The 26,446-nt window shown below is 59.4% G+C and overlaps 3 protein-coding genes across 6 annotated transcripts; 2 read left to right on the plus strand and 1 right to left on the minus strand.

The window, feature by feature from the left end:
* Positions 1-3,384: 3,384 nt before the first annotated feature.
* On the plus strand, positions 3,385-8,685 carry GTF2H4 (general transcription factor IIH subunit 4). The gene is made up of 14 exons (XM_004711682.2): positions 3,385-3,528; positions 4,091-4,233; positions 4,459-4,563; positions 4,897-5,028; positions 5,280-5,376; positions 5,468-5,556; positions 5,777-5,888; positions 5,982-6,050; positions 6,190-6,273; positions 6,497-6,629; positions 6,749-6,879; positions 7,561-7,608; positions 7,760-7,838; positions 8,508-8,685. The coding sequence occupies exons 2-14, from the start codon at positions 4,094-4,096 to the stop codon at positions 8,678-8,680; spliced, it is 1,392 nt and encodes a 463-aa protein (XP_004711739.1). The 5' UTR covers positions 3,385-3,528; positions 4,091-4,093; the 3' UTR covers positions 8,681-8,685.
* A 673-nt stretch (positions 8,686-9,358) lies between these two features.
* VARS2 (valyl-tRNA synthetase 2, mitochondrial) lies at positions 9,359-22,082 on the plus strand. 4 transcript variants are annotated; one of them, XM_004711781.3, is made up of 29 exons: positions 9,359-9,634; positions 9,853-9,934; positions 10,051-10,151; positions 10,388-10,509; positions 10,657-10,723; positions 10,836-10,933; positions 12,772-12,853; positions 13,161-13,280; positions 14,041-14,152; positions 14,903-14,991; positions 15,707-15,797; positions 15,966-16,093; positions 16,177-16,280; positions 16,488-16,569; positions 16,785-16,861; positions 16,953-17,028; positions 17,294-17,399; positions 17,556-17,626; positions 17,759-17,884; positions 18,071-18,175; positions 18,326-18,394; positions 18,508-18,586; positions 18,716-18,843; positions 18,938-19,090; positions 19,807-20,013; positions 20,986-21,097; positions 21,233-21,408; positions 21,549-21,677; positions 21,789-22,082. In XM_004711781.3, the coding sequence occupies exons 1-29, from the start codon at positions 9,434-9,436 to the stop codon at positions 21,879-21,881; spliced, it is 3,186 nt and encodes a 1,061-aa protein (XP_004711838.1). In that variant the 5' UTR covers positions 9,359-9,433; the 3' UTR covers positions 21,882-22,082. The 4 variants fall into 4 exon arrangements, 3 of the variants coding, with proteins under 3 accessions (XP_004711838.1, XP_045148443.1, XP_045148444.1); XM_045292508.1 differs by having other exon boundaries at positions 9,359-9,616; XR_006680288.1 differs by lacking the exons at positions 21,233-21,408; positions 21,549-21,677; positions 21,789-22,082 and having other exon boundaries at positions 19,807-20,497; positions 20,986-21,073.
* Positions 22,083-24,699: 2,617 nt separating this feature from the next.
* Positions 24,700-25,822, minus strand: SFTA2 (surfactant associated 2). Its single transcript, XM_045292239.1, has 3 exons — positions 25,592-25,822; positions 25,305-25,393; positions 24,700-25,163 (listed from the first exon to the last, which is right to left on the minus strand). The coding sequence occupies exons 1-3, from the start codon at positions 25,734-25,736 to the stop codon at positions 25,077-25,079; spliced, it is 321 nt and encodes a 106-aa protein (XP_045148174.1). The 5' UTR covers positions 25,737-25,822; the 3' UTR covers positions 24,700-25,076.
* Positions 25,823-26,446: the final 624 nt, after the last annotated feature.

Below are 26,446 nucleotides of genomic sequence, written 5' to 3' on the forward strand. Positions count from 1 at the left end.
GGGTTCGGGAAAGTCTCCCTCTGGCCTCCTCCCATCTCATCTCCTCTGCTTCCTACTCTTCCTCTTCCTGTCCCCATTGTATCGATTCCACCCCGGCATCCAAGTCCACACCACACCTCCAGTCGATGAGTGGATTCATGTTGTTATTGGGCACCGCCAACTTGGCTTTGACGCACAGGGACCCCCACGTACAGCAGAGTGAAATGCCGTCCAGTCCCGGGCCACCCTCACGCTGTTGTTGAGCCCACTTTTGTCAGCCCGTCTCGTCCAAGGTCTTTGTTGCTGTCCCTCCAGCTTAGCAAGCACGTAGGCTTTCTCCAGGGACTGGTCTCTCTGGATAACACATCCAAGGTCTATGTGAGCCGGATCCTCACTTCCAAGGAGCACTCGAGCTGTACTTACAAGACAGTCTATTTTGGCAGTCTACAGCGTGTTCCATAGTAATTCAAATGCCTCGGTCCCTCTTTGGTCTCCCCATTGGGTGTCCACCCTTCACCTGTGCGTGAGGGGATTGAAGGCACCATGGCTCGGGTCAGGTGTTCCTCAGCTCTCAACGTGTCTTTGTTCTCGAACACTTTTAAGAAATCTTGTGCAGCAGATTTGCCCAGTACAATACATTGACTTATTGACAGCTGCTTCCCTGGGCATTGATTGTGGATCCAAGGACGACAAAGTCCTTAATAACTTCAATCTGTTCCCCAGTTATCAGGCTGTATTCTATTGGCCTGGCTGTATGCTTGTTTTCTTAAATTGAGTTGCCATCCTTCCCGAAGGATGGCGTCCATCTCCTTCATCACCAAGTGCTCGAGTCCGCCACGCTTTCAGCAAGCAAGGTGGGACCATCCGTGCAGCCAAGTTTGCCAGGGAGCTTTCTTTCCATCCTGATACGCACCCGGCGACTGTACAGGACAGACTAGAGCCATTCCTCAGGGTTTCTGAGAGTGTACATCTTTACGAGGGCGCGCAACCTCATCTTTCTCTAGTGGAGTGGCTGGTGGGCTTGAACCGCTGACCTTGTTGTTAGCAGTCCAGTGTTTCACCTCTACCAAGACCCCTCCTGGTACCAGTGAGTCAGCTTCGACTCACAGGGACTCTGTGTACAGCGGGACAGAACACTGCCTCAGCACAATTGTTACATTGTGCCCATTGTTGCAGTCATTGTTTAATCCATCTCAGTGAGGGCCTTTATCTTTTCTGCTAACCTGCTACTTTACCAACCATGGGGACCTTTTCCAGGGACTGGTCCCTCCGGGTGACACATCATATTCTGGATAGAAAGAGTGGTGATGTCTGTAAGTGACAAGTCACTATTAAGATTACTGGAGCACCGTATGGGTTTTGTCAACAGTCACAAGGTAAGGGATCGACACCTTTTCAGAGGATGGTAAAAATAAAGGTGCAATTTTACACCTTCAGACAACTTTAGGGACCCCCCCCCCCCGAAAGCCTAGGGACCCTAGAGTAAGAATCGGAGGATTAGACTGGCCAAGTGAGCTCTTCGGGTCCAAGCTGCAACCAAGAGCCTCTTTTTTCATTCCGGGAACCTAGGAGGGTGGGCCATAGCCACTCATTGAACGAAGAGTTCAAATTTAGTTGCAAAGAGAAACAAACAAACAAAAAACCAAATCAGTTGCATGCTGGGGACACAGTAGACCTGGCTCAACAGCTAATACCAGTCGCAGTGGACTGATTCCAACTTGCCACAATTCTGTGTGAGGCCGAGCATAACTGCAGCAGCGTCTTCACCGCATGACCTTTCAGAGGTGGTTTACCAGGCCTTTCTTCGTAGGTGCTTCTGGGTGGACTCAAATCATCTGACTTCTGGTTAGTCGTCAAGCGCCTTCACTGTGTGCACTTCCCCCAGGGACACTCGGAATTAAGACCCTGGGGTTTTGATGGATGGCATTTCCAAAATGAGCCAACTGGATAATGAGAAGATAATCTAATCTTAGGTCAAATGAACAGATCCTTGGGGGAAACTAGTAAGAGTCCTGCTGAAGCTTACATAGATAGCTCAGAGGCCAGAGGCCAGAGTCATGAGCAGCCGCAGCCATGACAGGGAATTCGGAACTCCTGGATCGACACTCTGAGACCAGAAATCTCTTGGAAAGGAGAGACCTGACATCCCATTTGATTTCCCCAAAGCCCATCTTTATGGGAGCCAACCGCCTGGAAGGCTGGTGGGTTGGAACAGCCGACCTCTTATCCCCACGGCGCCAGCAACGTGATCTATAAAATCTGCAAATCGGATTCCTCTTTCACGGTCCACCTTTCAACAGCTTCCCCATCATTTTAGCATAAAGAACGCAATCTTCATCCAGACCAAGTTTGGCCCCCAAACTCTCTGTGTTTGAGCAGGGGGCCTGCTGACCAAGGTCAGCAGTGTAAACTTAGCAGCTGCTCCGGGGGAGGGGGGTGGGGATAGGGGGAGAGCAGCCCCAGGCTGCTTGCAGAAAGCGGACCAGTCCCGGCAGCCTGTGGAGCATAAAGTGCTCAAGGAGTTTGGTGTGAAGCTCCTGGCAGACCTTCCTCCCTGGTGCTGGAGGGTGGGCTTAGACTCCCAGCCTCACAGGACAGCCAACCAACAGTCAAAGCCACTGCCTCGGGTCACTGCTGACTCACGCTGAGCCTCAGTAGGGTGTCTGAAGTTGTCATCTTTATGGGGGCAAAACACAATTTTGGTCATTGTAGGGTCTATTCCAAAAAAGGAAAAGAAAAAAGAAAATTAAGTCATTGAGTTAAGTTCATCTTACAGCAACCCCATAGATAGGTAGAGTTCCCCCCTGTGTATGTGTGTGTGTGTGTTTTAATCGTTTTATTGGGGGCTCATATAACTTATCGCAATCCATACATACATCAATTGCGTAAAGCACATTTGTACATTCGTTTCCCTCATCATTCTCAAAACATGTGCTCTCCACTTATGCCCTTGGCATCAGCACCTCATTTTTGACCCTGAAACTGTGGGCACAGACATAAGAAAACTTGTAAGGGTGGCTGTTAAGTTCGAACCCACTCGATTGCACCGAACCACAACTGAGGTCAAGGCACTGTCTCCCGCCCCCCAGGCCTGAGCGCCCCACCGCTCGGTGCTCCTCGCCCCGGGACCTGCCTCGCGCGCAGGCCGGCGACACCCGGAGGGAACGGCGGGGGAGCGGAGAGCGCGGCGGAACGAAGGGGCCCGGCCACCCGCGGCCCCGGCCCCACCAGGAAAACGCGACCTTTCTCCGCCCACTTCCGCGCCGTGCCTGTTGGGAGTTGTAGTCCGATGCGCTTGGAGCGTCTCCGGAACGAGGGCGGACAGGACTCCAATTCCCAGTATGCCCCGCGGCAAGGGGTGTGCGTCGCTTATTTTTCTCCTCCCCACGTTCCCACTCTTTCCCTACTCTCCTGTGAATCCTCCACTCTGGATTCCTGCCGGTGAAGTCTTTCGTCCGTCTCCCAGTCTTTTTCCCATCACTCTTCCCCCAATCCCCGGGAGCCAATGTGGGATATCAATTCTCATTAAGCAACTGCTCGAGACTTGGGGTGCGCGAGGGGTAGCCGTACAGTGGTGAGGGGCACCCGGGGCGCCGGAAGGCGGAGGAGGGAGGAGGGAGGAGGGAGGAGGGAGAGACGAGGAGTGGGAGAAGTTAGGAGCCCGACGACGTGAGATCGGGGGGAATGGGGTGAACGAGACCCGAGGCCATTCGTTGCTATTCTAAGAAGTGGGGCTGAAGCATGAAAGGTGGGGAGAACTAACTGGTCGACGTGGAGCCCCGAGGCTGATCCGACCGGGCCGTGTGGTCCACTGTTCGGCTGAAAACGAGACAAGCCATCGAAATACCAAATGATTGTGCACGTCTGAAACACCTGGCGATGCCATCCCCAGGAACCAGAGAAAGCTTGGATTCGGGGGGCAGAAGTCGGGTGTGAGGAGGCAGGGAAGGGGGTGGGGGCACTTGGTCAGCCTTGGGAGAAACTGGAGGAAATGCGTGACAGGAGCCACAGAAAGAGTTCTTGCGGAGGTCACTGGGCCGGGGATCCCGATGAGAAGGGTTGAGGGGTGATCCTGGCATGGGAGCGCTCTTCTAACGATTGGGGCCCCTAGGTGATGGAGAGCACCCCTTCCAAGGGCGGACTGAACCGAGTACACCTACAATGCCGGAACCTGCAGGAATTTTTAGGGAGCTTGAGCCCTGGGGTCCTGGACCGATTGTATGGGCATCCGGCTACCTGTCTGGCTGTATTCAGGTGAGGATGGCCTTGTGGAGGGAAGTGGGGGGAGAAAATACAAGGGTAGGGGTCCTCCAGCCCTGCACCAATTACCATGGGCAGAAGCCTGGCAGCTCTGGGGGACTTGGGTGTCAGAACCGGGACGGGGGTGAGAGGTCAGATGGCATGTGAGAGGCCAATGATGGCGTAGATGCGGCTATCAGATGGCTTCTGACGTTGAATGTGACCACCACTCCTTTACAGGGAGCTCCCCCCCTTGGCTAAGAACTGGGTGATGCGGATGCTCTTTCTGGAACAGCCTTTGCCGCAGGCTGCTGTAGCCTTGTGGGTGAAGAAGGAATTCAGCAAGTGAGTCTCTCCTGCATCCTTAGCCCGAGACAGATTTTTCTCACAGCTGTGTTTCTCCAAATGCCGTTCTCTGTTGACACTTCCAGGAAGTATTCCTGAGAACGCCACAAAACTTGTGATTACATTTGGGACACTCTGCAGGTTGTGTTTCCTTTGGGGTTGTTCTGGTGTGTTTGAAAGGCTCTGCTAAGTCTCAGAGTCAAGCAATGTAAAGACAACAATTTCACTGCGTTCTAAGGTTCTCGGGTCCAGAAAGGGCCCCGGTGGAAGCCTCTATGGCCTGCCACTTCCTGTTCTACAGCTCCCCCACTTATCTCTCTGCTTCTGTTGCAGGGCACAGGAGGAAAGTACAAGCCTGCTGAGTGGCCTCCGGATCTGGCACACCCAGCTGCTCCCGGGCGGACTCCAGGGCCTCATCCTCAACCCCGTCTTCCGTCAGAACCTCCGAGTAGCCCTTCTGGGGGGGTATGTCACTTCTTTCTCTTCGTAAGCCAGCACTGGGGCGATGATCATTAAACCTCTTGGGGGCTATATCCCAAGGGGCTTCCCTGGAACCTTGTCGAGCACCTTTGGGAGTTCTTTCATAAAGGCATCCTCTGGGCTAGATCTAGCCAGGTGGAATAGGAAATGCCCCGTTCCAGGTCCACGGGGGTGAGGGAGGAAAGGGGGTGAGGGGTACAAGCCAATTTCTTACTCTTGGCCCATCCTGGCCTTAGTGGGAAGGCCTGGTCTGATGACACAAGTCAGCTGGGACCAGACAAGCATGCCCGGGACGTTCCCTCCCTGGACAAGTATGCCGAGGAGCGATGGGAGGTGAGGCCTTGGGGCTATGGGTCTCTGATGATGCTGTTCCTATCTGTAGCCCTTAGAGGCAACAGTCTCTCCGCTCGCTTCCTCTCCTCAGGTGGTCCTGCACTTCATGGTGGGCTCCCCCAGTGCAGCCGTCAGCCAGGACCTGGCCCAGCTCCTCAGCCAGGCTGGGCTCATGAAGAGGTACAGTAGCTCCTGCTTCCTGTCTCCTTGGGTACCTGGAGAGGGTCAGGATGGGGGGTGAGGGTGGAGTGTTGCTTGAAAAAAAAGCAGAGCTGGGTGGAATAAGGCCAGAGATAAGCACCCCCCCAAAAAGCACTCCACTTTCCCCCCAAAAGAGAGGGTGAGTGCGGATGGGAGCCTTTCTCTGTGTCTCGCCAAGATTGCTCCTCTGTGTTTGTAGTGCGGAACCTGGAGAGCCCCCTTGCATCACCTCTGCAGGCTTCCAGTTCCTGCTGCTGGACACCCCGGCCCAGCTCTGGTACTTCATGCTGCAGTATCTGCAGACAGCCCAGGTGAGGGCCAGCATGCTGCCCACGAGAGTCCTCCCCTCTCCCCCCTGCAGACTCTGTGCCCTGATTTGACCCTCTCGTCCCCTTCCCCCCCAGAGCCGGGGCATGGACCTCGTGGAGATCCTCTCCTTCCTCTTCCAGCTGAGCTTCTCCACCCTGGGCAAAGTACGCAGGGGCTGGGGCTGGGGGCGCGGGGAGAGGGAGGGGCCAGCACGGGGATAGCTGGGACAGGGCATGAGCAGAGCCGGGAGAGAGGACACGGGCATGGGAGAGAAGAAGGGGTAAGGGCCACCATCTTTTCCAGGACTACTCTGTGGAAGGTATGAGTGATTCCCTGTTGAACTTCCTGCAACACTTGCGAGAGTTTGGGCTCGTTTTCCAGAGGAAGGTATGAGCACCTGGAGACATGGCTTCTGGGGAAGATCCTGCGTGCTGTGTGGTCGCCGTGGTCTTTGGCAGCAAGGAGGGTCTCTGGAGGCAGGAAGTGGTCTCCAGCCGGGTCTCTTGAGGGGGGGAGAAGCTGGAGGCTGAGGTTTCGGGCAGTGGATGGGATGGGGTTCTGGCCGGGAGATATCGGGCAGTGACTGCGCCCTTCTCTTCTGTCCTTCCAGAGGAAATCTCGGCGTTACTACCCTACACGCCTGGCCATCAATCTCTCCTCGGGTGTCTCGGGGGCTGGGGGTACTGTGCATCAGCCCGGCTTCATCGTGGTGGAAACCAATTACCGACTGTATGCCTACACGGGTGAGCACGCGGGACGGAGGTCTCCCCAGCGCCGTCGCACCCGAAGGGGGCCTAGAGAGCGCCTGGGCGAGGGTGGGTATCCTCACCCGCTCTGCTCCTTCTCTTCTTGCCCCGCTCAGAGTCCGAGCTGCAGATTGCTCTCATAGCCCTCTTCTCGGAGATGCTCTATCGCTTCCCCAACATGGTGGTGGCGCAGGTGACCCGGGAGAGCGTGCAGCAGGCCATTGCTAGTGGCATCACAGCCCAGCAGGTAATTCCCCCTGGGGGAGTGGGGGGAGGGGCTGCATGTGGACCGATGGGCACCGGGTCATTGAAGTTACAGAAGGCTGGCACTGGGTTCAGGCAGTAGGTGGGGGTTTGAGCACCTGGCATAGGAAAAGTCAGGGCTCTGGGTAAAGGAACAGGCAGACCCTTAAAAGGAGAAAACGTGGAGGGAGGTGGTGAACCTTGGATCTGTGTCTTGGCACCGCTACTGCTTCTGAGCTGTGTAAGGGCCAGCATGCTGCCCAAGAGAGTCCTTCCCTCTCTCCCCCTGCAGACTCTGTCCCGTGATTTGACCCTCTCGTCCCCTTCCTTCTGTGAGCCTCAGTTTCTTCCCGCGGAAAATGAGAGTAATGATGTTTCCTACATCGAAGGGTTGTTGGGAGGCTTCAGGGAAAGAAGCGGGGAAAGCAGTGAGCTCAGCCTGCCAGACAGGAAATGCAAATAGAAAACATCAGCTTTCAAGACAGGAGAGCAAAGCCAGGCTCTGGAAGGGGACAGTGAAGGAGCAGGTGTGTGACCAGTGGGGGCAGCAACCTGAGACACCATCTGAACAGGGTTGGGAGCAGGCACAAGTAGATGGATGGCTGTGACAGGAGGTGACAGCTCAGATGGCTCTCCTGCCCTCTACCTGCGCTACCCATGACGCCGTTCTTATCTGTTATCCTAGATCATCCATTTCTTAAGGACAAGGGCCCACCCGGTGATGCTCAAGCAGGTACACACCTGGAACCAAGATGTCGGACATTAGGCACCCCGTGATGAGACTGTGGAAATGAGGGAGCAGCCCAGTCTGGGGAAGGCATAGGGGTGTTGGGTTGTTGGGATCATCGCCCCGAATCCTGCGGGCCACCCCTCGCCCCTTGCAGATCCCTGTGCTGCCCCCCACCATCACAGACCAGATCCGGCTGTGGGAGCTGGAACGGGACAGGCTGCGATTCACTGAGGGTGAGTGGCCTCCGGGCCGAGTCGGGGGCCCAGCCACTGGCCAGAGAGAGCAGCGAAGTGGGTAATACTGCCTCCAGGGGGCGCTGGAATGATGGGGGGGGGGGGCAGCAAAAGCAGATAGCCTGGATTCTGGGGCTGCAGTCCACAGGTATTTAATGACCAGGGAGGCACTGAGTACTTTTTTGTTTCTGAAAAGGGGGTGGTAGGCATACTGTGTTTGGGAACCTAAGGACCCGGAGGACAATTCCATCTTGAGGAGCTGTCAAAGCTCTTCCTTGAGTTTCGTGTGGGATTATTGGGAGCAGGCCGGGTGACACACGGTGGTACGCGTCAGGCTGTTAGACAAAGTTGGCTTCCTACCAGCCGCGCCCAGGCCTTGTGTGATGCTGTCTTGAGCCCTGACGCTTCAGTCTTGGAAACCCGAGGGAGCAGCTCCGTGCTGTGGGTCAGAATCCTCTCTTCCACAGTGGGGTTGGCTCTGGTTTATTTGGCACGGAGCGAAGAGCTGGCCAGAGGCGTCATGTTGGGGCAGCTCAGGAGTTCAAATGCCATGGCAAAAATCAGCGTATGGCCAATCCACAGTAATGCCTCTAGTTTTGAACACTGATGCGTGCACACGTGTACTGATTATATTCTCTCCCCCCCCCCCACGCGCCCTGCGGACCCCAGGCTTCCTGTATAACCAGTTCCTGTCGCAGGTGGACTTTGAGCTGTTGCTGGCCCACGCGCGCGAGCTGGGCGTGCTCGTGCACGAGAACTCAGCCAAGAGGCTCATGGTGGTCACGCCGGCCGGGCACAACGACGTCAGGCGCTTCTGGAAGCGGCAGAAGCACAGCTCTTGAGTGGGGGCGGGGACAGTGGGGGCGGGGTTTTTGTGGGTTTTTTTTTAAACAACACGTCGGCACTTTCCCGTTTATTTAATAAAGTTGCGGAAATGAACGCAGTGTCCTCTCCCCGGGACCACCCTTTGGGGGGCGGCGCGCCCCTCGGCCGCGACGCTACGGGCCGGCTTACCTGGCGCAGGGGGTGGGACTCGGGCTTTGCTGCTGCGCATGCGCCCGCGTAGGCCCCGCCCCTCGGGGCCGCGACTTCCGGTTCCGGGGTGGGGCGCGCGTCCCCCAGCCCCGGCCTCCGTCGCGGGGCGCCCTGGGATAGCGGTGGGGCCCGTCGGTGAGCGCGCGCCCCGGCGGCCTCGCGGGGAGGGAGGCGGCGGGGGCGCCTGGCTGCGCGGGGCGGGGGCGCTGCGGGCCGCGCCGGGTGTGAGGACCGACCAGGCCCTAGCGGGGCCCCGTGCGGGCCGCTGTCAATCACCCCCGAGTCCTGCCCTCCCGCGCGCCAGAGGTCACGCCCACGTCGCTGGGGCACGTGGTGGGGGCCAGGGACTCCAGCCCTGACCCCGAGGCACTGCCTGCGCTCCGTCCTCACGGTGGAAGGGGTGTGTGGGAGGGGACGGCACCAGATGAACGGGCCAGGACCAGGAGGAGGAAGAAGCGGGGGGCGGGGAGGGGGCGAGGCTTGTCACTCCGACCCCAGGAAGCCCCTCCTCCTGATGTGCTCTCTCTGGAACAGACCTGGGCCGCTGCCCGGCCCGCCTGATGCCTCATTGGCCCCTGGCCCCTCTTCGACCCCCATTTTGGGGGCTGGGGCCCTCACGGGGCGCCCCCCGGCCGCGGCCTCTCTGCACTCAGCCGGAGCCCCATGGAGCCCGCGTATCCCGGAAGAACCGAGCAGCCAAGCTGAAGCGCCTGCGGGAGAGGCCGGCGGCGCTGGAGGCTGGGGTAGCGGCCAGGAACAAGGTTGGGGGTCAGACGGCTTCAAGGGAAGACGGAGCTTTCCAGTCCCCTAAAGAGCCGGTCTGCGAAACTCCCGGGGCAGTTCTACCCTCCCTACGGGGTCGCTGTGACTTGGCATCAAATTGATGGCAATGAGTTTGGGGGTTAGGCTGGGGTATACTGAGCATCGCACCCTCCCCCTCTGATTGCACCCTGTGTTGTCCCCCACCCCCGATCCCCAGTCTCCTGCAGGATCCAGTAAGGCCTGGACTCCTAAGGAGATAGTATTATATGAAACCCCCACGGAGCCCGGGGACAAGAAAGGTAACTCAGAGACTCGATGGCCTTTTCTGTCACCATTTTGTTGCTCGTGTGGTCAGCTGACGGGCCCCCTGGGGACAAAGGGCAGGAGTCAGGGGAACTGTCCTGCGTCTTCACAGATGTGTCGGGGCCCCTGCCTCCTGCGTACAGCCCCAAGTATGTTGAGGCCGCCTGGTATCCCTGGTGGGAGCGAGAGGGCTTCTTCAAACCAGAGTATCAGGTCAGTGCCTGGCAGGGGCCACCGGGGTGGAGTGAGCCCCCACAGTCCGCCACATTGCAGTGTTTGCACCCCTTGAGCTCTCCTTTACTCCCCGCTGTCTCCAGGGCTTTCTCTGGGCAGGTCTCTCCCTCCCTGGTTGCTGGCAGGGCAGCTTTCTGCCTTGGGGACGCCAGAGGGTGCTATTCTCCCAGGGAATGCCGCATCCTGGCCCGCCCTTGGGTTTTTCACCTTCCTAGGCCCGGCTGCCCCAGGCCACGGGGGACAGCTTTTCCATGTGTATCCCGCCCCCCAACATCACTGGCTCTCTGCACATTGGCCATGCCCTCACGGTGGCCATCCAAGATGCTCTCGCGCGCTGGTGAGGGGAGTGGGCTGCTTGAGCGTTCCCTGGGAAGTGGGCCGGTGGTGGGGTGGGTGAGGAGGTGGGTGTAGGGGAGGGGGCCGGTGGGGTTGGGCGTGAGGTCACATGTAAGCCTGGGGGTCACTTGCGGGTTTCTCACGGCAGGCACCGGATGCGAGGGGATCGGGTGCTGTGGGTCCCAGGGTCAGATCACGCGGGAATCGCTACGCAAGTACGCCTCCTGCCACCCGCCCGCCACCCCTCACCTGTTCTTGGTGAAAAGATGTTTCCCTCCAAAGCACCCTGGTTCTTTCTTAGCTTATTTGCTCCTTACCGTACCATAGGCTGTGGTGGAGAGGCAGCTCTGGAAGGAACGGGGCGTGAGGAGACATGAGCTGAGCCGGGACGCCTTCCTGAGGGAGGTGTGGAAGTGGAAGGAGGCGTGAGTATGAAGGGCTGAGATGCAAGTGGTGCGGGCTCCGGATCCCTGGCCCGTTTTTTTTCTGGACTCCCGGCTCTTCCCCAGGAGCCTCCATGGTGTAGTGGTTATGCGCTGGGCTGCTAAGTGCAAGCAGGGTCAGCAGTTTGAAACCAGGAGCTGCTCTGAGAAAGACAGACACGGGGCTTTCTACTCCCGGAAAGAGTCCCAGGCTCAACAGGACGGCCATTGTGTTGTTCGGTGCTGTCGAAGAATTAGTCTTGGAAACCCCCAGGGCCAGGTCCTACCCGGCCCTGTAGTGTCGCCGTGGGCCAGAATTGACCCGATGGCATTGAATTTGGTTTGGGTTTGGCTCTTCCCATGTTAGCCTTAATTTCTGTCGGAGACATAATCTGAGGGCCTGTTTTAGTGCTTGGTAGGAGTTTCCATGTTTAACATGTATGTAAACTTTTGTACGTGTGTATGTAAGTAGTTCCCTGTGTGGTGCAAGTGGCTTGCCCTTGTCTACTAGCCGTATGTAAAAACATGCACATGGATTTGTGTGTCTGTGTCTATGGAACACAATTCTACTCTGATGTATGTAAGGGTTGCTGTCGGTTTGAATTAATTCCGTGGCAAGTGTAAAAAAACAAGCAACAACCAAAACTATTCTCTAGCGATATTGGGTAAGATAATACACTATTAAAATTAAATCAGCTGCTGCTTTTTCATTTTTAACCATGGTGACGAGAAAACTTAAAACTACATACATGGCTTGCACAGTATGTTTTTTAAATTTTATTTCATCGGGGGCTCCTACAGCTCTTATCACAATCCATACATATATCCATTGTATCAAACACAACTGTATATTTGTTGTCATCATCCTTTTCAAAACATTTTCTATTTGAGTCCTTGGTATTAGCTCCTCATTTTCCCCCCTCTATCCCCCACTCTCCCTCCCCCATGAAACCTTGATAATTTATAAATTCTTCTTTTTTTCCATGTCTTACACTGACCACTGTCTCCCTGCACCCACTTTTCTGTTGTCTGCCCTGGGAGATGGCGCACACTATTTCTTATTAGACACCATTGGTCTGGTCTCTGTGAAGGCATGCTGTTTTGAGGGTGACCGCTGGGTCCTATTCTCAGCAAATGGTTTCAGGCTCCATCTGAGTTCTGAGCAGTCACTGGGAAGTGGTCAGCTGCTCACTGAAGGGCTGGACATTCATCTAGAGGTATCTTGGAAGAAAAGTCTTGGTGGTCCACTTCCCAACACACCGCCATTGAAAACCCGACGGAGCGCTGACACCCTGACACCCGGGAGGTGGTTGTGGGCTGGAAAGGACTCTACAGCCCCTGATGACTGTGTGTGTGTGTGTGTGTGTGTGTGTGTGTGTGTGTGACTCCATTGCCTACCTGTCCCCACCTCTCCTCTCACCCACTCTCACTCTCCGTCTGTTGAAATCACCCTCCTGCCAGGTCTGTTTTCAAGTGCCACTCCTTTCTGCAGCTGCTTTGTTTTGCCCCACAAAGTGGCCACCCATTGCTACAGCAGAACCGTCTGCCGCTTTCCACGCCACGCTGTCGTTCATGGTTTCTGACACAGACACCCCACATGATGGAGTAGAACTGCCCTGGGGTTCTTGGCTGTAATTGTGACAGGAGACCCCCAGATCTCTCTGCAGAGCCTGTGGATTGGTTCGAAGGGCTCACCGTTCCAGTAACACCTGGCCCCATCTGCGGTTGTGGGTTGGTCTCCATTGGCTGCTTCCAGAGGGCGGGCTAATGCTGTACTCCCCGGGCCTGGCCCTCCGAGGTGCTCCGACGTGTTGGCTGACCGGAGTTCTCTCTGGGTGCAGGAAAGGAAGCGAGATCTGCGAGCAGCTCCGAGTGCTGGGCGCCTCCTTGGACTGGGACCGAGAGTGCTTCACGATGGATGCGGTGAGTGTTGGTGCCAGGCTCCGCGGGCAGGGCTGGGTGGGGGGTGTAGAGAGCTGCATGGGGAGGGGCAGCTGTGGCGTGCCGCGGGGTTGGCGCCCTGTGCTCTTGGCGTTGATGCTGAAGGGCAGCGTGGGGCTGCCTCCTGCACCATCAGCTCCGTGGGAGCAGGTCTCCAGGGCGCGTTCACCGCCAACCTTTAGGTGAACTGTGGCGCCCCTGGGCCCCTTGCATTGGGGTTAGGGGTGTGAGAAGGCGGGGGTCCTGAGTGGGGTTACACCGTCGGATGTGGACACTCCGGTCATTGTAGGGCTCCTCGGTGGCCGTGACCGAAGCTTTTGTGCGACTCTCCAAGGCGGGGCTGTTGTACCGGAACCGGCAGCTTGTCAACTGGTCCTGCGCGTTAAGATCCGCCATCTCAGATATTGAGGTGAGGCCGCGGGAGAGCTGCACGTTTGCCAGCGCTCCTAGGCCAGGTGGGCACGGAGCCGATTGGCTACTCGGTGTGACATTTGGCCTCAGTAAGCCTCAGCTTCCCCAACCTGGAAATGAGGGACGGGAGTGCCTGCATCCTGGGGGTGCTGTGTCGTGAGGGTTAACTAAGGACCCACCTAACGTGTTAGCTCAGTGCCGGGAGGGGGACTTACAGTTTTTAGTGTCTGGCTTTGTCCCCCAGACCGCCCCGTCTGGTGAGCTTGTTGCATTGCAGCACCATCCATAGTGCCCCCAATCTTTGTCACCTGCTGAGTGGACGAGCACACTGTGGCCCCCACATGCAGCGGGCTTGCTCAGCAGTCCTGGTCCAGCCCCAGCGGGATGGACCCTGGTCTCAGACCACACTTAGCTAAAATACCTACAGTAGGCAGGTGCGCAGAGACGACGTGCCGCACACGAGCGTTCACCAGGGGCAGGCCCGAGGAAGGCTAAGGGTGTCGAGGGTGACGGGCCTTTTGTGAACAGATCATAGTGAGAGTCGCGCCGCACGGCGAACAGAATTCACGTCACCAAACTGCTTTCCTCCCCCCGTATGTACCACAGTGAGGAGGAAGACCATACACGAGGAAGAGCTAGATGGGAGGAGCAGCTGGCTGCCCTTTTTTCTTGGGTAGCAGGGAGGCCAGGGTGGAAGGGATGGGGCTCAGGGGAGGCCTGGGAAGGCTGGCCTCGACTCTGCTCACTCACCCCTCCAGGTGGAAAGCCTGCCCCTGGAGGGCTGCACGGAGCTGCGCCTGCCTGGCTGCCCCGCTCCAGTCCCCTTCGGCCTCCTCGTTTCTGTTGCCTTCCCCGTGGACGGAGAGCCTGGTGAGTGCGGCCCCAGGGGGCTGATGGGAAATCTGATGGGACGGCTCTAGGGCAGCTCTGCAGTGCACGCGTTCCTTGGACGTGGTCCTCACGTATTCTGGGGGACCTCCGAGAAGCGTAGGCCTGTGCCTCCCCGGGAGTCTGGTCCAGTTTGGCGGGAGTCTGTTGCCCGGGAAAGAGACAAAGGATCAGCTGTAAAGCGGGTTTGAACAGCCAGAGGAGGACAGCTGAGCTGGCCTGGTCAGAGGCTTCTCGTCTGAAGGGCTGGTGCCATCCCTGCCGAGGGCACAGGATTTATGAGTAGGACCCTGGGAACCCCCAGGCGGCCTCTGGCACCCAGCAGGGGCTCTCGTTTTCTGTTGGGTGCCATTGAGTTGAGGCCCATGTCCGTCAGCCCCATGGGACAGAAGAGAATTGCCCCTCGGCCTTTCCAAGGCTTTGTGCAGGAGAGCCGGCCAGAGTAGCTGGTGGGTTTGAACCTTTGAACCTTCTCACTTCTGGTTAGCAGCCGAGCACGTACACCCTGGCACTTGCAGGCCTCCTAGGCTAGGACTCTCAGCACCAGGCACCCTCCCTGGTCTCTGGTCATTTGCTAACAGGGAAACCCCAGGCTTCTAGGGACACTGGGCCTTGGTTCCTCCATGATTGCTGGGGCCTGTTCAGCCCTGCTGGCTCCCCACCCCTCCCCTCTCCATCCTGAGCCGGGTGGGGGTGGCGGCCTGGTGTCAGTGCCCAGATGTCTGTCCTCAGATGCAGAGGTGGTGGTAGGAACCACGAGGCCAGAGACGTTGCCTGGAGATGTGGCTGTGGCCGTCCACCCCGACGACTCCCGATACACGGTACGGGACAGCACAGCCCTGCGCCTGGCCGGCCAGCTCCCCACCCCAGTCCCCACCCTCCCTGAGGATGGCGCCCCCGTCTGCTTTCCCTCCTGGCCTCAGACACCGGCTCCGGCCTCAGCCCCTCGGTGGCTCTGGTTAGACGCCTTTCTCGGATGCTATGTTTTGTTTCTTACCCTGGCCGTGGCAGGGGCAGGGGCAGATTACCCAGTAAGTAAGGTCAGCAGGGGTTTACTTGCGCAGCCGACTAATCTGTCGTGAGCATGTTTCTGTGGAAACACGATCTCTCATACTACAGCTCAGCACAATAGTAAGCAAGCATACGTGAGCCCGTGCCTGCTTCGTTGCTCACTGCTCCGTTCCTGGAAGGGGGTACATTTGAACAGAGGCTTTGCTCTCTGTAGGAAGGCGCTGTGGGGTTGGGAGACAGATGCCCACCAGGCCTAGAAGCAGAATCCCTGCGGGGGGAAAACAGATTCCCTGAGGGAGCCACACTTGTCAGCTCGTGCGTTACCAAGCTGTGCAGCAAGTGGTCGCTGTTGGCAGAGACGACATTTGTCCCTTGTTCCACAAAGCCTTTAGGAGCTTGCCGGCGGACCCCTTCCCCTGTTCTGTATCTACTGGCGTTCACCCTCTTCCCCGGGCATGGTCATGCCCCAGACCGAACCTTCATGCCCACACATGTGCTCACCCTGCCCGCCTCCCTTCCCTCCAGCATCTACACGGGCGGCAGCTTCGACACCCCTTAACTGGGCAGCTACTCCCTCTCATCACGGACTCTGCTGTCCAGCCACACCTGGGCACAGGCGAGTGGAGCCCGGGTGTCCCCAGGGAGGAGGGAGTGGGGGAGGGAAGGCGGGCCGCATCAGGAAAAGGCAGCGTGGGAGGGGCGTGGGGGAGGGAAGGCGGGCCGCATCAGGAAAAGGCAGCGTCCGGGGCCCAGGTTCGTGCTCACCCTGCCCTACCTCCCGCAGGGGCGGTGAAGGTGACGCCGGCCCACAGTCCTGCGGATGCTGAGATGGGAGCCCGGCACGACCTGAGCCCCGTGAGCGTCATCGCGGAAGATGGGACCATGACCTGGCACTGCGGGGACTGGCTGCAGGTGCCACCAGCCGTGTGCTCCCCACCCTCCTGCCACCCCATCTTCCTTGAGGCCACTGGCTTACTCTCGCTGCTTTTCTGCAGGGTCTTCACCGGTTCGTGGCCCGGGAGAAGATTGTGTCGGCCCTGAGGGAGCGGGGGCTGTTCCGGGGCCTCCAGAGCCACCCCATGGTGCTGCCCATCTGCAGGTAGCCCCGTGGTAACTTCTTTGCTGGGGGCATCCCTAAAGGGAACAGAAGAGGGTGGGGAGTGGCACTGGGATGCCTCTGCCCCCCTGCCCCAGGTTGGGTCGTCTCTGCCCCCCTTGGTTCCGAGGCCTGGCAGGTAGCAGGCCCTCGTCCCCTGGACCAGGTGTAGGGCTGGAGGCTCCAGGCACTCACCCGGCTCCCTTTCAGCCGGTCTGGGGACGTGGTAGAATACCTGCTGAAGAGCCAGTGGTTTGTCCGCTGCCGAGAAATGGGAGAGCAGGCCGTCAAGGTGAGGCCGCAGTGCTGAAGGGATCGGGGCCCGGGGCCGGGATGGAGGCCGGGGGAGGCCTGGCGTGTTTGCTCTGGCTGTGGTGTGGGTGGAGGGCTGGCTCACCCCCTCCCTCCAGCCTGGGAGATTCTGTTGTGAGAGCCCCAGAGGCCGCATGTCCCACCCTGGAGACGGGTGCAGGATGGGAAGCCCCTCTGAATGCCTTTTTTCTCCAGGCCGTGGAGTCGGGGGCCCTGGAGCTGCACCCGTCCTTCCACCAGAAGCACTGGCTGCACTGGTTTTCCCACCTAGGGTAAGGGTGAGGGGTGCTCCCTGGAGGAGGGGACAGGGGCAGTACTGGCCGTGCTGGCAAGTCACGCTGTCCCCTCGCTGCCCTCTCGCAGGGACTGGTGCGTCTCCCGGCAACTGTGGTGGGGCCATCAGATCCCAGCCTACCTGGTGGTGGAGGAGCAGGGACAGGTTTGTGCTGGAGGGGGTGTCAGCGAGGGCTGGGCAGGGAGGAGGGAGCTCCAGGCTGGCAGTCAGGGCTTCCAGGCCCGTCTAGCTCCCTGCCTGCCACTGTGCGACGCTACTTCCCCAGGCCTATACCTGTGGCTTCATCTTGCCCCAGTGGGCCCGAGACCCCACGAGACAGCCACGAGACAGCCTGACAACCAAGTGGGCTTTCAGACCCATCACTGCCCTGTTCTGCCATCCTCTCCCCTGCCCCTTCTTTTTTTCCCAGGGCCATGGGTCAGACTGTTGGGTGGTCGGGCGGACAGAGGCCGAGGCCAGGCAGGCCGCTGCAGAACTGACAGGGAGGCCGGCGGCAGAGCTGACCCTGGAGAGGGGTGAGTGCCTCTGGGTGGGGGTTGACAGATTGTAGGGCTGGGCAAGGTGGGAGTGGGTCCGAGGGCCAGACTCTGGCCTCTGGCAGGTGAGCAGCAGCCATCTGAGGCCCCAGAAGCTGGGGTCCAGTAGTGGCCATTCCCTGTCCCGTTCCCCAGACCCTGACGTACTGGACACGTGGTTCTCTTCCGCCCTTTTCCCCTTTTCTGCTCTGGGCTGGCCAACAAAGGTGAGGTGGCTGAGGGCAGGAGAATCGTGAGGGTTTGGGGATGGTGAGTGGGGGGTCCCTTGGGTACATGGGAGGTCTGGAAAGGAACGGAGGGCCCGGGCAGGGCCTCCCACTGTCCTTCTTGTCTCACAGACCCCAGACCTCGCCCGTTTCTACCCGCTGTCCCTTTTGGAGACCGGCAGTGACCTCCTGGTGTTCTGGGTAGGCCGCATGGTCATGCTGGGGACCCAGCTCACAGGGCAGCTCCCCTTCAGCAAGGTGACCGCCTGCCTCCGCAAGGCCCTCCGCCCATCTCCGACTCCCCAGCCATCCCCAGCCCGGTCTTCCTGTCAACGCCCAGTGCCGAGCTCTCCGGCTTCCTCATTCCCCTTTCCCGGCTGACTCCCTGCCTCCTCGCCAAACTCTGGAGCCCAGAGATCCTAAGGGACCCTTCTCTGCTCCCAGGTGCTGCTTCACTCCATGGTTCGGGACCGGCAAGGCCGCAAGATGAGCAAGTCCCTGGGGAATGTGCTGGACCCGAGGGACATCATCACAGGGGCAGAGCTGCAGGTCCGGGTCTCGTCCAGCACAAGGGAGCGAGGCGGGACTCTGAGGAGGGGAGCCACTGGGAGAGACCATGGAGGCGTGGGAGCAGTGGCAGTCCCTGAGGTCCAGAGACCCAGTGGGGGCTGGGTCGCTGAACCACCGGCCCCTCCCCAGGCACTGCAGGAGAAACTGAAGGTCGGGAACTTGGCCGCGGCAGAGCTGAACATGGCAGCCGCCGCACAGGTGAGCTCAACTCTGGCATGTGCCCCGCCCCAGCCTTCAGCGCCCAGCGTCTAGATTTCTTCCTCAGGACCGGCTTCACAGGCACCCTGCCCTCCCGTCTCCTCTGGTTGCAGAGAAAGGACTTCCCGCACGGGATCCCTGAGTGTGGGACAGACGCCCTGAGATTCACGCTGTGCTCCCATGGAGCCCTGGGTAAGCGAGGTTCAGCGCTGTGGGGGAGAGATGCGGGGTGCGGTGGGCAGGGAGGGCGGTGGGCAGAACTGGGGCTTCCTGTGCTGCTGCCTCGCCCCCACAGTCCCCTTCGTCTCCCTCTCCTGCCAGCGGGTGACCTGAACCTGTCTGTCTCTGAGGTCCTGGGCTCCCGGCGTTTTTGCAACAAGATCTGGAACGCCCTGCGCTTCATCCTCAACAGTCTGGGGCAGGGATTCTCACCCCAGCCCACGGAGGAGGTGAGAGGGAAGAGGTGCGCCCGAGTGGGGCTCCTCAGGTGTCTGAGGGAAAGGAGGGGAGCCATCCTCGTCCTGAGCCCCCTCCTGCCTGCAGCTGTCTCCCTCATCCCCCATGGACGCCTGGGTCCTGAGCCGCCTTGCCCTCACCGCCGCGGAGTGTGAGCGGGGCTTCCTGGCCCGGGAGCTGCCCCTTGTCACCCACGCCCTGCACCACTTCTGGCTCCACAGCCTCTGTGACGTCTACCTGGTGAGCGAGCAGGGCCAAGACCTGGCATTTCCACCCTGCAGACCTGCTTCTGATCCCCCCCATGGCGGGAGCTCTGAAGTTGTTCCCCCTTCCATTCCCCTCTTTTATGGGCCCTGCCTCTGGGGGCAGCATGCTGCTTTGGGGCTTTGTGCCGGCCCCTGTCACTGGTGAGTGTGGACCCTGGACAGGCTGGGGCCGAGAGGTCGGGGTGGGGGCGCGGGCGTCACAACAGGCCTCTTGGACAGGAAGTCTGGAAACTCCCAGAGGCTTGTTCCACACGGATCCAGGCTCCGGAGCTGCTCCCTTAGTGGGTTGTGGGGTGGGGGTGGGGGCAGAGCTTTCATTTCTGACAAGTCCCTGGCCGTGGTGAGCAGCACTGCCCCAGGGCACTGCCTCTCAACCTTTGAAAAACCCACGCCACGTTTGATGAGCCAGACACGCGTACTGGTTCTTTTCCAATGACCTGGGAACTTTGAAGTGTTCGTGGAAGACCTGCATTCTTTTAATTTTGTGCGCCCCCTCCCCCCGCAAACTTCTTGAAGCCCCCCCTCTTGCTCAAGCCTTTCAGGAGGCTGCGTTCCTGGCCTCGGAGAATCCCAGTCTGGACTTTCCTTTTCCCACACACTGCAGAGCCCAGCAGGCCCTCTGTGGTGTCACACTGAGTGCGTCCGCCCTCCTTTACCCAGTGTCCCCTGACTGGCTGACTTCCCCCCCAGGAGGCAGTGAAGCCGGTGCTGGCCCGCTCCCCCCGGCCCGAGGGGCCCCCGCAGGTCCTGTTCTCCTGCGCTGACATCGGCCTCCGCCTCCTCGCCCCGCTGATGCCCTTCCTGGCCGAGGAGCTCTGGCAGCGGCTGCCCAGCAGGCCAGGTGGCCCCGCTGCCCCCAGCATCTGTGTGGCACCCTATCCCAGCGCACACAGCTTGGTGAGCCACACACGGATCTGGTGTCTTGGGGGCTTGCTGGCGCCCCACGGGGGTCTAGCGGGTGGGCTCTGACCAGCTCATAACCAGTCAGTTACAGTGGGATGGCCCATCTCTGCGGTGGGGCGGAGGGGGCTGCCACTGTGGCTGGCATGGTCTGTGGTAGTGGCGTGGTGGCTGCCAAGCACAGGACTTCTGCTGCACTAGTGCAAGTTGCAAGGCTGCACCTGCTTCCTCCACCGGTACGCGGGGCAGGAAGAGCCCATCCCCCGGCTGTAAGGGGGTTGATGACCTCACTCTCTGCCGTCAAGTGAACTCCGACTCACTGTGACCCCTGGGACAGGCTAGACCTGCTCCCTGGAGCTTCGAAGGCAGTAACTCTACGGTGTTGAAAGTCATCCTTCTTCCTCGGAACAACTGGTGGTTTCGAACCGCTGACCTTAAAGTTAGCGGTCCAACCAGACGCCACTAGTCACCAGGCTCCTTGGTAAGGGAGCCAGAAGTCAAACCTGTTGCTGTCGTCCGTCAGTCCCGGCTCCCTCAGGGCTGCTGCCAGCTCTCATGCCCTCGCAGGGTAGATGCTACAAACTCACTCCCCGGAAAACCCATTGCCCACCTACCTGTGTGCATTTCTTTTTCCGATTACTGGGGTTTGTGACTTTTGAGTGATCCTGTATATCTTTTCAGTTCTATTGACCTGTAGGATTCACGTATCATGTAATTCCCTGGCTCCAGTGCCCCTCCCTCCCTCTTGGGGTCACGGGAGTGTGGGGCGCTTCACCCGAGCCCGCCCTCCGCTGACTGGGTCCACTCCCAGCGCGCGCCCTCTCCAGTCTTCTCAGGCAGCTCTCTGCTGTGTGGTTCCTCGAGGCAGTGGTCTCTGCTGGAGAGCTCAGACCTAGGGTTGCCCTCGGGGCGGGATGGGAGGTGGGTGCAGGCTGGGCTCTGTGTGTCATCTGTGGTCCCTGTCCCCAGGAGCACTGGCGCCAGGCCGAGCTGGAGCAGCGCTTCTCCCGAGTCCAGGAGGCCGTGCAGGCGCTGCGGGCTCTCCGGGCCACGTACCAGCTCACCAAGGCGCGGCCCCGAGGTGAGGCGTGCGCTGGGCCACTGGGCGCCTGTGGGAAGTGGAGACAGCCTGGCGGGGCAGACCCCGGGGTTGGAAGCGCACACAAGGAGGGTAGGAGGGAGGATGGACCTTTGACCCGTCCTCCCCTCCTGCCAGTGCTGCTGCAGAGCTCGGAGCCAGGTGAGCGGGAGCTCTTCCAGGCTTTCCTGGAGCCCCTGGGCACGCTGGCCCACTGCGGGCCTGTGGGCCTCCTCTCCCCAGGCCAGGCAGCCCCCTCGGGCTGGGCCCAGGCCCCACTCGGCGACTCCGTTCAGATCTACATGGAGCTGCAGGTGAACCCCGAAGCTCGGAGGGGAGGGTCGAGGAGAAACGTGGGGAGCTGGGCGCTTTAAAGCTGGAAGGGTTTGGGGGTGGCGGGGTTGGGTGTTGAGCAGTCTGCAGAGTCTGACAGCCTTCCCGCCCTGCTCCTCAGGGCCTGGTGGACCCGCAGGCCCATCTACCTCTGCTGGCTGCCCAAAGACACAAGTTGCAGAAACAACTTGAGGGTCTCCTCCGCCAGCGCTCTTCACAGCGGGAGGCAGACACCCAGACACAGCACAGGGTGAGGCGGGCGAAGACTGCCCAGGAAGCCCCGCGCTCCTGAGGGCTGTGGGCTGGGAGCAGGCAGGCCTCTTCCCCGGGCCATCTCTCATGGTCCTCTCTCCTTGGCCAGCTGTCTTCCCTCCAGAGGGAGCTACTGAAACTAGACAAGGCAGTCTCTCACCTGCGGCAGCTGATGGAGGAGCCTCCACCCCGGGGGATTTGAGCTCCGGCTCTCACCGGAGTCCCGTGAGACCTGCCTTTGAGCATAGACTCATCAGCTGACAGGGGCCTCAGAGACTGCCTGGCCGCTGGCCTTGTGCCATGGACCGGGACACGGGCTGGCCTGCTGTGACTGGAGGACCTGGGTGGACAGGGTGAAGTTTCGAAATGAGGAAATCCAGATAAACGGTCTTGTCTGCCTGTGGCCCTCTGTCCTTCTTTCCCTGCCGGTGAGGTTCCGGCCTCAGTCCGAGAGATTGGTCTGAGAAAGGAGGAGGGATGCCTCTCAGTTTGGCGAAGGCTTTGGGTGCAGGGATAAGCCTGCCTCTGCTGGCGAGGGGACAGGGCAGGGACACAGGGAGCCCTGTCCTACCTCCTTCCTGGGCTGTCTGATCAAGTCTTGGCCCTTCCACAAAGCTTCCAGGCTCCTGGGCCCCATCCCAGAGGTCCTGAGAGGAGTAGGGGCTGTCCCGGATTCTGAAGGGGGTGGGGTGGGCTGGAGGTTGGTACCTTCAACCGTCTTTGCACCTGAGCCCGTGGTGCTGGAGACGCTCTGCCCAACCTACACGCTGAGCTATGCGTCATACGCAGACACCCCCTAAGTGACTCCGTGTCTCGTCCACGGGGAATCCAGGCACCAAGTTCATTTTGTCCAGCAGCTCTGAGCAGCGCTTGCTAGCCAGGGCCTCTCACGGGCTGGGTCCTCCATGGAGTCAGGTGTCCAAAGGTGTCTAAGCCTTCTAAGAACCAACGTGGGGTGGGGTGGGGGTGTGTGAGCGCCAATGGGAGAGGAAACACATTCAGCGTGAAAGTCTCTCATCCCAGCTTTCAGCTCAGCTTCCACCCAGGAAGTCGGTGCCGGCTCTTCCCGGCTGCTGTACCGCACCGTCCATGGAAGGGCGGCTTTGACAAGCTGCAGTTCTCTTGCTGGGTGTCAGGAGGATGGGGCTCCACCCCTCCTCTGCCATTCCAGTGAACTCCAATGGAGTCCCCGGTGCCGGCATGCCCATGTCCCCTCCCAGAGGAGAGAAGCCGAGAAGGTTCCTTCCTGGCCCCCAGTGTGACAGATGGCTCCCGAGCACCTGCTAGGTGCTGGCCCTGTCCTGGGCTCTGGGACCCATCGGAGGCAGCGGTGCTATGTCCCCTTGCACTTGAATGGGAGCAGAATGTTGCAAGGGACAGGCGAGTGAGCAAAATGAAGGTGGGAACATTCTGGAATACTTAAGAGTGGCCAGGAGGCCAGTGTGGGGGGACAGAACAAAGGGGATCATCAGCAGGAGGGGACACTGGAGATTTGGGCGGGATGAGGTGGAGATTTGGGCGGGATGAGGTGGGAGGACGACGGGGGACACAGAGCTCATCGCCCACTTGGTGCTGGCCCAAGTCATCAAGACTAAACCCTCACATGGGCCACATAACGGCCACTGGCCGCGTGGAGGGCTGGTGGCTATGCTACAGATCACATTAGGCATTCCGTTGATTCCACTCGTGGCCACCCGATGTAGGAGTGCTGGTCAGCATTGGACTGCTAGCGGACACACCGGTGGTTCAGACCCACGAGCTTCTCGGGAGAAAGATGAGGCCGTGTCCCCGTGAGGATGTCAGTCACAGCACGTCCTGAAACATGTCCATCGTGGAGAATGTTGTTGGCCCTGGTAGGCTAGTTAGGTTGACAGTGTTTGCTCCTGACGTGGAAGCACCTTTTCTCTTGGGACTACCAGGGAGGACTTCCTTCCCCTTGCCTCTCACTAGACAGAACCTAATGACGTGGACCTCTCCGGCTGCAAAGCAAGCTGGGAAATACAGACTAGTCGGACAGTCACAGGATCCACTGAGATCTTCATGCCTGCCTGCCTCAGAGGAGGATGGTGGCTGTCAAAGGAAGCATATAGCTGGCCATCTCCACCACCTTCAGGTCTGCTGGACGGACCCTGACCGGTTCTTGTCACTCACTTCCCTGTCTAGAACCTCGGAAGGGGTTTTTAGGGCAGTTAAGAGGGCCAGGGGAATCTGAAAGTCACACCTTAGTTTCTTAGAGATTGAGTTAACTAGCCCACAACTTGTTTGGGGGCCTACACACCTGACCCATGGACGTCATCTGCCCACCGGTACAGGCTCTCTCGGGACCAGTCCTAAACTTCCCTTCTCCCTGGGCCCAGCTACCCCCCAGGGCCCACGGCACCAGGCTGGTTGTAAAGGGGCTGGAAGAAGTTTGTGTGTCTTGTCCGTCTCGCACTTCCTGTACTCCGCTGGTCTTTCGAGACTTGGCTTCACCATCTTCCAAAGAAGCCCTTCTCCTGTTTTATGTGGTGGTAACAGCAGGAGGTGTGTGAAGACCGGAGTGCACTTTGATCCAGAATTCTAGATGGCGCTACGGTCAGACATTGAGGTCTTGCGAGAACAGGAAACTTGCCCAGATTTCACCCTGACTCCACACATTGCCATGGTTGGCCAGAGTAGGCGCCCTGAAGCCCTCCCCCGCCCCTGGAGCCCGCTGGCTGGCCTCTTGGGGAGGTTGAACTGAACCCGTCCTGAACTGCCTCCACCCCATGTCCCACCCCGATGGATCCCTCTGGGTCCCTGGGACAGGGGACAGTGCCCCAGAGCTGTTCAGTCCGAGTCCCAGCCCCCATGCTCAAACAAAGGAAGATGAGATGAAAATCCTGCCTCCCCACCCTCGCCTGGAAGAGAGGATCAGGCCGCTGTTACAGTACACGTGTCTCCAGGGGGTACAAATGGCCGCTAACTGAAAGGGTGGTTTGAGTCACCTGGAGACACATCGGAGGCAGGCTGGCAGTGTACTTCAAGAACGACACCGACCGTGGAGAACTCGAAGGAGCACGCTGTTTGATTGGGATGCACAAGGGTTACCCCGAGTCAGTGCCAGCTGAAAAATGGAAGAAGTAGCAATGCCCCCTCGGCCCCGGCAAGGTGCAGCCAGCACTGCCCTGGGGGCAGCATGCCTGGCACCCAGGAGCGTGTCCCCTCCCCCCGCAACAGCCCGAGGGGAGAGTCGCACTTGGAGTTCCACTCCATGCCCTACCCAAGCCCCACACAGACACAGAAATGACTTTACACTCAGCCTGTTCCCTGCCTCTCCACAGGGGAGTCTCTACTGAAAGAGAGCCAGGAACACCCCCTTGGCACTCCCCGCCCCCCCATAAGTGCCCCCGGCAGGAGGGGCACGGAGTGTGGCTGCTCAGCCGGTGCAGGTGATGCTCTGTGGCGATCCTCCCCGGTGGAGAGTGACATTGGTCCCTGGGGGCACATGGAGGAGGAGGCAGAGCTAGGAAAGAGAGAGGGTCACAAAGGGGAGTGAAGATGCTCCTCCCATGTTCCTGAGCCAGCCAGGCCCCCCCTAGTGACCCCAGTACACTCACAGTAACACATTCCCACAGCCCCTGCCTCTCCCCACCCACAGCACTACCTTCTCCAGCCATCCGAGGAAAGTGGCGCCGTAGGATGAATTTCCTGGAGAAGACGCCTTCAGCCTCAGTTGCAAAATCATACTTGGCCCTAAGCACCCAAAAAGGATAGGTTAGCACCCGGCAACCCTGGGGTAGGGGAGGGGGGACAGGCGCCCCTTCTGCCCCACATCCCTCCACAGGCCCTCCTGTAAATCCTCAGCAGCTGGGGCACCTCAGTGTCTATCTCCGTGACCAAGGAGCCAGCCCTCTCTCCTCTGAGCCCACACGTCCAGCCCTGCACCCTCACCTGTGCCATGCGAGCCGCCAAGGAGGGTCAGGAGGAGGAAGAAGGGCAGCGCAGGCCCCATCATGGCCGCCTTACTCGGGAACTCACTGAGGAGATGGCAGGTCCCCAGCTGACCGGCCAGCCCTACACCCCATGCCCTCCCCATCCTCGGTGCAAGAGCTTGGGGGAGAGGGGAGGGGGAGTTGGGCAACTGGATTTTCCAGTTCTCCTAGTATGTCTTCAAGGACCCACAAGAGAGCCATTCCGGCTCTTGGCGATCAGTGGGTGGAGAGGGTGGCCCACTGCTTCCTCAACCCTGCATCCCACCCGCTCCTTCACTGGAGGCTTTAGGAGGTGTCCCTCCTGCAGGTATCTGGGCCCCACCCAGGCCTAGGCCTCTCGCTGCTCCTTAGGGATTAATTATTAACTGTAATTAATTCTATCACTCATGCCACCAAAGGGCTCAGGAATGTGGGCCCAAAAGGGAGGGGACAATTAGTCAAGTTCCTCCCCAAACCCAAGTATCCTGCCCAGGTGCCCCCAACCCGCAGCCACCCTGGCTTTCTAGGGGAGACATCTGGGTAATGCGGACCTCTCTCTCACCTTTGGCTTGGTTCTGTTGTTCTCCTCCCATAAAGAGCTACGGCCTTGGAACCCCCCCAGGGGCAGTGCCCCCTGTGCCACAGGGTCATGGCCATGGGGTCACTCCAGGGCAGTGAGTGCGCGGCTTTGGTTGAAGAGGTCCTGGATACACAAGTGGAGGCTGCCATTCCCAGCAGATCCTCCTCACCACACAAGGGACACCCACACTCCCATCAACACCCTCCCACCCCACGCAGGTACTCAGCATGGCCAACACAGGCTAGATTTGTAGAC

Source organism: Echinops telfairi, unplaced genomic scaffold (assembly GCF_000313985.2).
Source record: "Echinops telfairi isolate 266 unplaced genomic scaffold, ASM31398v2 ScPeMD7_655;HRSCAF=1070, whole genome shotgun sequence".
Lineage (NCBI taxonomy): Eukaryota > Metazoa > Chordata > Mammalia > Afrosoricida > Tenrecidae > Echinops > Echinops telfairi.

Bases quoted from the DNA above. Each gene is read 5' to 3' on its own strand.
- VARS2 (XM_004711781.3), top strand. From the start codon at position 9,434: ATGCCTCATTGGCCCCTGGCCCCTCTTCGACCCCCATTTTGGGGGCTG. The intron at 20,014-20,985 runs GTGAGCCACACA...CCCTGTCCCCAG, and splicing joins ATCCCAGCGCACACAGCTTG to GAGCACTGGCGCCAGGCCGA. The intron at 21,409-21,548 runs GTGAACCCCGAA...CCTGCTCCTCAG, and splicing joins AGATCTACATGGAGCTGCAG to GGCCTGGTGGACCCGCAGGC.
- SFTA2 (XM_045292239.1), bottom strand. From the start codon at position 25,736: ATGGGGAGGGCATGGGGTGTAGGGCTGGCCGGTCAGCTGGGGACCTGC. The intron at 25,394-25,591 runs GTGAGGGTGCAG...TTGGGTGCTTAG, and splicing joins TGGCGGCTCGCATGGCACAG to GGCCAAGTATGATTTTGCAA. The intron at 25,164-25,304 runs GTAGTGCTGTGG...TCTCTTTCCTAG, and splicing joins TCCTCGGATGGCTGGAGAAG to CTCTGCCTCCTCCTCCATGT.
- GTF2H4 (XM_004711682.2), top strand. From the start codon at position 4,094: ATGGAGAGCACCCCTTCCAAGGGCGGACTGAACCGAGTACACCTACAA. The intron at 6,630-6,748 runs GTGAGCACGCGG...TGCCCCGCTCAG, and splicing joins CCGACTGTATGCCTACACGG to AGTCCGAGCTGCAGATTGCT. The intron at 7,839-8,507 runs GTGAGTGGCCTC...TGCGGACCCCAG, and splicing joins CAGGCTGCGATTCACTGAGG to GCTTCCTGTATAACCAGTTC.